The sequence below is a fragment of the Hirundo rustica genome, chromosome 4, assembly GCF_015227805.2.
Source record: "Hirundo rustica isolate bHirRus1 chromosome 4, bHirRus1.pri.v3, whole genome shotgun sequence".
NCBI lineage: Eukaryota > Metazoa > Chordata > Aves > Passeriformes > Hirundinidae > Hirundo > Hirundo rustica.
Window position 1 is genome coordinate 49,231,120 of NC_053453.1, and position 10,678 is coordinate 49,241,797.

At 42.0% G+C, this 10,678-nt stretch overlaps 1 protein-coding gene across 2 annotated transcripts; it reads right to left on the reverse strand.

Annotated features, from left to right (window-relative positions):
- Window positions 1-780: 780 nt before the first annotated feature.
- Window positions 781-9,266, reverse strand: DDX47 (DEAD-box helicase 47). Of its 2 annotated transcripts, XM_040062728.2 has the most exons (13): window positions 8,887-9,266; window positions 8,186-8,279; window positions 6,462-6,650; window positions 5,722-5,793; window positions 5,139-5,257; window positions 4,561-4,632; window positions 4,325-4,441; window positions 4,036-4,182; window positions 3,597-3,734; window positions 2,153-2,223; window positions 1,483-1,612; window positions 1,268-1,391; window positions 781-1,075 (listed from the first exon to the last, which is right to left on the reverse strand). In XM_040062728.2, exons 1-12 carry the CDS (start codon window positions 8,986-8,988, stop codon window positions 1,272-1,274), a joined length of 1,371 nt encoding a protein of 456 aa, XP_039918662.1. In that variant the 5' UTR covers window positions 8,989-9,266; the 3' UTR covers window positions 781-1,075; window positions 1,268-1,271. The 2 variants fall into 2 exon arrangements, with proteins under 2 accessions (XP_039918662.1, XP_039918660.1); XM_040062726.2 differs by having other exon boundaries at window positions 781-1,391.
- Window positions 9,267-10,678: the final 1,412 nt, after the last annotated feature.

Sequence of the window (10,678 nt, forward strand, 5' to 3'; positions counted from 1 at the left end):
ATGTGCTGCCCCTAACAAAAGCATAAAAGCATTCTGACTAGCATACACGTGGACACTAGATTTATGCTGACAGTGCAAAATAACCACTGTGCTCGTCTTGACTACTGCAATAGTTTCTACTTTCCATTTTGATCTAAAAAGGACCGTTTTGAACATTGTTTTTCATGTAGCACAAAGTCCAATTTATGAATGTTTCTATTAGGCATTAAATTTTCATATTTTCGGTACATTTACATATGCAGGAGCTTCTCTTCTCTGCCTACCAGCAGGAACATCCTGTGTGAAAGTTTTTATTGTCAATGAGAACAAGCAGTAACCTTCTGGTTTTATATGAAGCATATTTATCTCATTCTTGCAAAAGCCTATTCACCTGGCATGGAACTCTGCCTAAAAGTAACAAAGTTCCCTGCCTAGGGAAACTAAGAGCTTCCCAGGATACCTATTTATCTGCACCTCCCAGCTTGAGTTGCTTTCCTACAAAAATACCCCCCTCTTGTGTTCACTTGTAAGTACTACGAGAATCGGCCACAAAAACCCCACCCAAACCCCAGACCTCGGTAGTGTCAATCATTAATGGATATTGGACCGAATTCCAGGCAGTGAATGGTTGCATCCTGCTGAAACTCATTCTGTCTGTGGTGGATGGCTCTTCAGCTGACAAATCTAAGGTATTGGTGACCCATCTGAATTGCTGGGATCAACCCCAGAAGAAAACATTCTGGCAGAGCTGATACATTAAAGTGAGCAGAACAGGTCAATGACAGGACAAGGAAAACCAGGTAGCTTTAAAATTAAGCAAAATGTATTTTGAGTTCTCAATATAACACATCCCTTCACCAAGGCAAGGGCATCACAGCTGTGCTGTGAAAACTCAGTCACTTCTTTTTAACTTTTTCCTCTCTTTCTTCTGACAGATCTGACTCCAGATACACTCAGTGAGACTGGATAGTGGGACAGGCTACAGCAGTGCAAAAACGGCACTCACACTGCACTTCACAGTGTATGAGCAGGGCAATACCACAGCTGCTTCCAGGTCCAGAGGTGATGGTCTCTGATGGTGTCCCTGAAAGGAAAACTGGTACCATGGTACCAACATGGGCCAAGCTCAGTCTGTAGCTGGTGAAGAAGAAAAGTAGGTTTTTTTCCTCAGAGACCACCAAATTTCCTATGTAGTTCTGAAAGAAAAATCCACTGGAGATGGCTTGGTAGACTGTTTTTGATAGCTCAGCTAGCCATAAAGAGAAAAATAAAAAAGTCCTTCAAATACCAAACTAGAAGGCTTTCCTTTTCTTCTTTTTTCCTCCTGCCACCTTATTTCTGACACCAATAGCTTCTTCTGTGTCATCATCATCATTCCGAGATCGCTTCTTCTCTCCCTGCTCCCGCAGCTCCTGCAATGCAATCAACAGATTGACCCAGAGTTCCGGCACTTGAAGAAATTCAGACTACAACAGTGAGGACGGTTAAAAAACCAGCACCCACCATTCGAGCAAACCTCTGGGCCTCAGCCACACGCTCTGTCAGCATCATAACTTCTTCCTCTTGCATGGGGAATGCTGGCAGCTTCTTGCCAATAAGGTGTTCAATGCGCTGGAATAGCTCTACATCATACCTGAGGAAAGACAAGACACCAGCTTGAATCAGCCCTCCTGAGAGGGCCTCAGCTGTCACCGCCCACAGACTTCACCCCTTATTTCTCTCCAGCCCACAGATACTGTTAGTTTGTGCTGATGGTCTCAGAAGCAGCTCAGCTGCATCCAAATGATGCTGTTTGGCATGGCTTCTAAGATTTATTCAGCTCATCTCCGTTCAGAAGTATTTGACAAAGATTTTCTTTTCAGACAATATTTCAGTGTTTAAAAAAAACACCCCCATAGTTACTGAACCTACATTATATACTTTTAAAATATATAAATATATTGTACAGTCCAGTTATAAACACTTCTGCTCAATGAATGCCTGCTTCTAGAATTTATCTAGACTTTCCTACCTCCCCACCCTGGGCTTTTAATTTTCTCCCCTTTTACTATATAAAACCAACTGGCACTTCAAAATGAAAAGCAGCACTTTGTTCTCACCCAGGATAAGGCCAGATATTTTCTGTTCTGAAACACAGTTGGAAAGAATAAGTCCGTTAAATTTTATCACTTACTGTGTGACAAAGGTGATAGATTTGCCAGATCTCCCAGCTCGAGCTGTTCTCCCAACACGATGAATGTAATCCTGGAAAGAATTTTCTTGATAAACAATAATATATGTTCACCAAACACAGATCTTATGGCAGATCAGCCTATATATTTTCTCTTTAAGAAAGAACAAGAGAATGTCAAGAACATACTGCCAGGATTAAATACTCAAGAGAGTGTGCAGCATCAGATTTTGAGAAGAGGCACAAGTGGAGGCATAACTTTGGTTTTAACATTTGAATTCTTTTCATTCTCTTTCTAAACAAGACGACCAACTCCAATTATTCCAGACTGCAGGACAAAAGTTGCAATACATAACCTTTGCCAAGACTTCACTCTCATTGCCTTGGAAAGCTAATACTCACAGTGACCCCATGCCTGCATTTTCAGTCGGGATCTAGTGCTCCACATAGTGCATCTTCCAGAGAAACTCTCTGACAAGTAGATTTAAACTTGGTAAGCATGGCAAAAGAGAAGATGATTGAGAATAATTTAGAAGAGTCTGATCGATTGAGCATCTTTGGTTCTAGGCTGTTTTCCAAGTTTTACACTACATTATGGAAATTAAAATACTCCCTTCTCCATACAGGATTTGCAGAGAGAGGATTGTAAGAAAGGATCTGTTCTATGGGTTAGATGAGAGAGAAAGGCAGAAAGACCATAATAACACCAATCAAGCTGCTGCCCCCACTGTTTGTTTTTTTTTTCTTTTTTCTTACTTTGTGCTTTCACAAAAGGAGTGCCTTCAAAAGACCTACTCTGCTTACTTTTCTTTGCAAGGCACATTATCATTAATCACTGTAAGCAACGATAGCAATTCCTGAAGTGCATGTTAATGGTATGCTTTTTGGAACTAAGGTGGGAAACAGTCACATCCCTGAAATATAATCCCATACTTTCCATAAAACAAAGAGTTGGTAACTTACTTTCTTTTCCTTTTGCTGTACTTTTGTGATATGAAGGTGAAACATATTAAGAACACCTTTCTTAACCAAATGCTTTGAATGTCATAATGAGAAAATTTTTTTTTTTTAACATGGTTTAAAATGTAGGAAGGTAGACATGGATCACAGGCACAGAGATGACTACATGAAACTAGTAGTATGTTAAAACTGTTTCCAAAGCCCTTTAATAAGGCAAAACATACAGTCTGAGCAGAAATGCAGACACAGAGCATTCCACACTTCCCCTCTTTACTTACGGGATCACTTCTACAACCCAGGCCATGAGACCATACAGAGATACCAACTCAACAGTGGAGGCTAAACTACACCTTTCAATGTAGAGAATCATGAATTAGGCTTCCAGTCAGCAGAAGAGAGAAAAGATGTCTCTGTTCCTTTGTCTACCTAATTTGTCTATCTGCTCCCAGTGACCAGAAGCTCTCAGCTGGCACACACACAAGCTTACCTTAGAGTGCGTAGGAATATCAAAGTTTATCACCACATCCACATGTGGGATGTCCAGACCTCTGCTCGCAACATCAGTAGCCAGCAGAATAGAACGTGCCTTTGCCTTGAACTTGTTTAGAGAGCCCAAACGTTTATTCTGGAAAAAGGACAAAAAGGGAATGAGAGAATAACACTCATTCTAGTTCTAGCTAATACGTTTTTGTTAAAATACTGCCACAAAAGAACTGGGGGAGAAACCACTCAAAAATTTCACTTCCCTAATTTCTTTTTTAAATACTACAGAATCAGGGACAGCATTCATATTAGTTAAATCTCTATGGATCAGTCCAGTCCACTAGCTGTGAAATACTCCTCCTGCAAGGCAGGTGTGACTCAGTATGCTGCAGCCCATTTCCCAAGCCCCCTGCCTGCTGTGTTCTGTGGGGTTATGCCCATACCTGACTCATCTGCCCATGGAGGGGAATGGCAGTGAACCCCAGGTTGCGGAGCAGTAGAGCAGTCCTCTGAGTATTGTTACAGGTACTACAGAATATCATGAAAGAGTTACCAGCCAGTTCATTCAGGATATAAACCAGGTAGCTGTCCTGTAAAGAAACAGAGAGAGAATTAAAAAAGCCCTCAGAGATATGTGCAACATTAAGTCTAGGACTCAGAAAATGACAAGATATTGGACAGATGTGGGAACAAGACAAGACAATAAGAGAGAAGAAACAGAAGCGCCGTTACCTTGAATTTGGAGGGAATGAAAATGTAGTACTGCTGTAGTTTCTCAACTGTCTGATACTTGGAAGAAACAGCACATTTAACGGGATTCTTCAGAGCAGCACGCTGGAGTTTTTGAACCTGGTAAGATCAATGAAATTTAGTTGGACAAAGATCTTGTCAGAAAATTGTATTAATACAGCTTAGTCAAGAGGATAACCTGATGTAAGGAGAACTAAAACAGACTAGTCTGATCCCACCTTCTTGGTCATGGTGGCAGAAAACAAGAATGTCTTCCTGTCTCGAGGAATCACTTTCAGTATCTTATCCACCTGTACAAAAATAAGGAAATGGAAATACTAAATACTACAAGCAAGCAAGACACAGGCCTTCTACAAATATAAAGATCATCCACATGAAGAATAAGGCATGTGTAAACATATAGTAGGAACAATTTTTTTCTCTTTTAAAGTGAAGGTATAGGGTGATATCTTGTTGACAATTAGGCAGTGTGAACTCCAAAAGTCCAACAATAGTGCAAATATCAGGCAATGTTTCTGCAGGAATGTGCGTGGGATTGTTTTCTACACCAACTACATTCTACATCCAGAGACACCAGTGGATTCCAGAGACAAAGTGCCTCCTACTATCCTGGCAGTGCTCTGCAGAACTCTGCTATGTTCTAATCCCACCACAGACTTTTATGTATTTATTAGATCTTAGTTACAATTTACTCCTAATTTCTACAGAACAGCTCAGTGTTTACTACGTGACGGTATGAAGCAATTTTAAAGGGACTCATCTGGTGTTCCAAATTTGTCTTTTAGCAGATTCCTACCTCTGTCTCAAAATCCATGTTTAGAATCCGGTCAGCCTCATCCATCACTAGGAACTTCAGAGCTCTTAAGTTGAAGCCTTTTGTGTTCTCCAGATGATCAACTAGACGGCCAGGGGTTGCTACCAACAGCATCATAAGAGCAAATTCAGAATGAAAGCAAAGGAGAAGATCCAAAGAGGCAAGAGAGTTGTCCATCACAGAAATGGGATTCTTTGCCCAAGAAAAGTAAAGATTGCTTTGTGGGACTAACTCTTTCATAGAGTATCTTCAGAAAGTGTTTTGAAATAAGACTAATGGAGTCAGAGACTCTCTGAAGAATGTCCTAAAAAGAGGTGACACAAAAAAAGACTGCAGACCAACATTTTAAATACTTGAGCAGAATGAGAAAACAATCCAAAAGCATTCTAGGTCTAGCAGGAATGCTTTGGAATGAGCTTGGAACAACTGGTGGATACTTTAGAAACATTAACAAGCCAGTATTTAGAGCTTGGGACAAAAAACAAATTAAGAACGTACTCTCCTTTCTTTGGTTAGCTGGAGTTTGATAATATTCATACTCCACATCCTCAGCACATCAACTTACCAATTATAACATGTGGTTTCTTGGCTAAGGCCAGAGACTGAGACATCGTGTCAATTCCACCCACAATAACCGCTGCCGGACAAAGAGAGTGGAGTGAATCCCTCAGTGTGGTACCAGCCCTCCCTGGCACTGTAGTGCTTACTCCTACTGCCCACCACCCACAGCAAATCTGCACAAATAAAAAGCTACTTATTTTTATGAGAATTTACTTTATTTTTGCATATCTGCTGTTTCTAGGCTTCTTAAGCCATGCAACTAATTCCTTGCTGGCCACAAGTATTTTATTTTCACAGCTGAAGAGCGACAGGTAGAATCTATTACTTGCAGTTTAACTCGGCTGCAAAAATCTAGAAATTCTAAAAATACCCACAAAGCTTTTTTGAGAGATTATCTAAAGAATCAATACAGACAGTCTGAAAGGAAGATTAAAGTACATCACACCATAGCAGGGAGTTAGCTCTATGCAATTTCACCAGACACAAACTATTAAGAACATTCTCTGCTACTTCCACCTGTAACTATTTAGACATATAATCCAGAAGAGCCGTAGACCACTCCATGAGGAAAGACCATACAGTCTTTTTTCCTCAAACCCGATACCAGATCTGTCTTCCAGCAGCATAAGTTTTTCCCATATTTTGTTCAACCCCTCATACAAATCCTCTATTTTTATCTTTGCAATCCTGAGCTGACAAACTGGTCTTCAGAAAAACTGGTCCAATACCATAAAAGCTACTTACTACTTTGAACACCAATGGAGGATCCAAGAGCTTCAAACTGCTCTGAGATTTGAAAGGCCAGTTCCCTTGTTGGTGTGAGGACAAGAGCAAATAATCGCTGAGGTACTTCCAGCAGTGCTTGAAGAATTGGCAAAGCAAAAGCTCCTGTTTTTCCAGAGCCAGTTTCTGCCAGTCCAATAATGTCTCTGCCTGCAAGAAGGAGCAAGGGGGCAAAAACCTCTTATATATCCACAACAGAGAAAGAAGACTTTAAAGTACTGTGTAACAAAACACAAGGATTCCCTAAGGACAGAAAAAAAGGCAGACACACAGAAGGCAAAAAACCCCAAAAAAACCCAAGGAGCCAAACCAAAGAATTTCAGAATTTCTCTGAAGCATTTTTAGACAGTGATTTTATTTGTACAATGATTACAGTCTCAATAATCAATTTTCTAGGTAAATTTCTGTTAATATGCAGGGTTTCAATACAAATCTTAAATTCAAAATAAGTTTTACTTTATTATGTCTCAAATCTGACATCAGTTTACAGCTTAATGACTCTATCTCACTATTAAAAGTCCAAATGTTGTCTGTTTACTGGCTTACAAGGAAACAGACGGAAGTGTTTGAGACTTCAGTCACACAAACTATAGGACAACAGCACTACCAAACTCACATTTCACAAGCCACAATTGTGCCATTGATTAACAGAGTAATCTAAACTAGTTTGCAGTAGGAAGGGCAGGACAGAAAATCTTTTACCCCAAAACAATGCAGGCAACAGGGTGGAATTCATCAATAGAATCCATTATGACCTCCTCATGCAGTGGAGAAGAACATGCTGTCAATAGACCTTACAATGGAAACAATTTCTCAGGAATGCAGTCTTACCTTTGTGGTTGTTTTTGTTGTTGGTTTTTGGTTTTTTGTTTTGTTTTTTCCCCCCCAAGAGAATGGGGGGAAAAGACCATGTGCAGTAAAAGAGTCTGACAAAGGTTAAATGCTAGGACAGAGCAGATATTGAAAGTTTGTTACCACGCTGTCACTATGCTGTTCCTTTCCTCCTTGAGAGTGTTTTGGGAGGGGTTTTGTTAAAAAAAAATAAAAATATATATATATATTTCTAGAGGCAGAAATGACTGCTGAAATCAGTAATTTATTTTCTGCAATTCCAGAATGCTTACAGAAAGTCACTGTGGGTTGGTTATTACTCACTTCAGAAATCTAATTTCAAAGAGATGCCTGCCCACAGCAAAGCAAATTAAACACACCACAGAATCAGTCAAGGCACCTTCGTTTCCAGACACAGACACACACACACACATACACACTCTCTCTCTAGGTCTTTATCAGAAGCAGCATAGTCCAAAAGCTATTGTAAGCTTCCTGTGTATCCCTGAGTATTTCAGGAACAAAATGATCAATGAAGAATAGCAGTTCAAATGATTAACAAGAATCCTGTTTAACATGGAGTGTCAGAACCACACAACATGAGTGAACACTCAAGGAACAATGTTTGTATCCATTTGAAAGTTTGTGACTGCAAGCAGTGTTATAGGATAAACTCGTATTCCAAGCTCCACCTGGGAAGGACACTGAATAAGAAAACTACTTATAGACAGAGATCTTCAACAATGAAGAAGCTGGGACACACTCATCCCTGATCCTTCTCACTCAGGAAAATTCATTCACAGAGAGCTCCTGGAGCAGTCGCCAGTTCAGGATCAAAGAATCATGCTGCTCACCTTGGAGAGCCACTGGAATAGCCTCAATTTGGATCTTCGTTGGCATCTTCCATCCCAACTGGTCACAAGCTTCACACAGGATATCTGTTACTCCCTGGACATTAGTGACAAGAGAAAAGAGAAACAGACATCACCAAAAAGACCCAAATTAAATCACAGAGTTAAATTAAATACATGCTGCAACAGAGCCAACTTGTCTCTAGCAGAGACAAACCCCATCAGGCCCCCAGTGCAACTCTCTGAAAGGGCAGGCTGCTCACAGTGATCCCCACTTCCATCAGTAACTTCACCAGATTTTTTTCAAAATCTCTTAGCGATGACTGTCAAAGGAAGAATATGGTCGGTTTTACCCTAGTTTATACAAAGAAACTCTCCCCACACACACAATTATCTCTTCACCCCAGGAGCGACCCATGACCATAGGAAACAAAAAATACCATGTCAAGACAACTTGAATATAGCAGCAGCCGGCTGCAGAGCATCTAATGGGAGCAGCAGTGTCAACCCCAGTGGGCCGAGTGCCCACAGCTCCTGCCCGCGCCCGGCACCGCTGCCCGCGGAGCGCCGCACGTGCCTGCCCCGCGCCCACACGGGGCCGGGCGGGAGCTCCCCCGGCCTCATTGCGCGGGGGGAGCAGGACGCTACTCCTCGGGACAGGGTAGCGAGCACCGGGGGGAGAAACGGCTCCGGCCCAGCCTCACCAAGTCCTTGAAGCTCCGTGGCTCCTCTGCCGCAGGCTCCGGCTCCGCCGCCGGCTCCTGCTCCGGCTCCGCCGCCAGGCCTTTCTCCTCTCCTGCCGCCATCTTGGTCCGTCTCCTCCCGGTGCAGCGCAGAGCACTCTGGGAGCTGTGGTCCACCTCAGGGCGCGACGGGACTTGTAGTTCCGAAGAAAGAGCCAAGCGGCGGGGATGGGTTTTCCCTCAATTCGGAGAGGTGCCCAGGGAAGGGAGAGTTGCGGATCTCCAGCCGCTTGTCCTGGGACAAGGGCACCCTGAATTGGCTGTAGGAAAGGTGCCCGCCTGGCGGTAACTCTTAGTGGCCGAGCCTCAGCCCTGCAGCTCGGCACGGCACGGCTTTGGCAGTGCTTGATGCTGTTGCCAGTTCTTATCTTCTACAGCTGTGAAAGAACAGGCAAAATGAGCTGGCCAGGCACAAAAGGACAAGAATATGTATAAACTTACATGCATAACCCATATAAAGAGCAAATAAAGTGCTTCGAATGATAATTACTGGCATGAATTTTTGAACTGCCAGAAATACAAAATAAACTGAACTGTGGCAACTCATACCATGAAATGAGAGAGTACAGGGTGGTAATAGATGCAAACACTCTCCCAGGTCTCTTGATTGCTGCTGTTGTGACTCAGGCCTGCAGGTGCTTGATGAGAGGTGAAAATGGATATGGACTTAATGACCATCCTGGGAAGTAGCATCAAAATATCACAATGCAAGTTTCTGAATAATTGGTTTCCATCTGGTCTGGGCGTAACGTCACTGATCTGTAGTCCTAATGCTGTTGGCAGCAGGGCAACCTTGCAGCTGGGTGAAGTTTCTTTGTTTTAGGGAAAAGAATGCTAACATATATAAGATGTTAGGGTTAGATGTTTGGGCTTCAAAAGGACAGCAGAGCTGGCTCCAAAATGAAACTCATGGCTGCATTTCTGAGCAGACTTTCCTCCCTTTGGGAAGGCTGTCTGGGCGTGCTCTCACTATAAATGCTGATATACTTCAGCATCACTCCCTGGATTCCAAGCTTGGCATTTCCTCTGCTCCCAGAACAATGAGGAAAGTAAGAGGAAATATGAACTATGAACAAACGCTCTGCATGACAGGGAAATAAGAGGAAACCTGAAACAATTCATGGGCAGGAGTTAAAATGAAACTGCTGCATCCCACTGTGCTCAAGAGCAATGATAAATCAGAACAACAACAACAAAAAACCCCAACCAAACAAACAAACAAAAAACCAAACCAACAAACAAACAACAACAACAAAAAAACCCCAAAAAAACCAAAACAAAAAACCAAACCAAAACAAAACAAACCCCAACCAACCAACCAACCAACCAGAACCAATCAAACAAACAAAAAAACCCCAAAACACCCATGTAGATGCTCGTTGTTACTACATGTTTCAAAAATTACAGCAGTTTGAGCCATCAACTTGCTGTATATCATTAGTGCTAAAGGTTAAGCCTGGCCCGCACGTAGACATGAACCTCTGGAAGAGTCACTGGGATGCCTCAGGAAATGGAGCCCGGGATGTAACAGGAAGTCACTGCCTGTGATTCTTTATTGAACTCCTTGCCCATATAATATAATGCTGTTTTAGTGGGGAGCAGGGTGGAGCAATTCTATTCTGGTGAAATTCCAGTTCGTGTAATTCCCTATTATCAATAGATGTACTTGAATTAAAGTTTTCTCCTGTCCTAAACTGTTGTTGTGAGCATTCATGCATGATAAAATAAATATACTGCTTCTGAGTAGTAATTC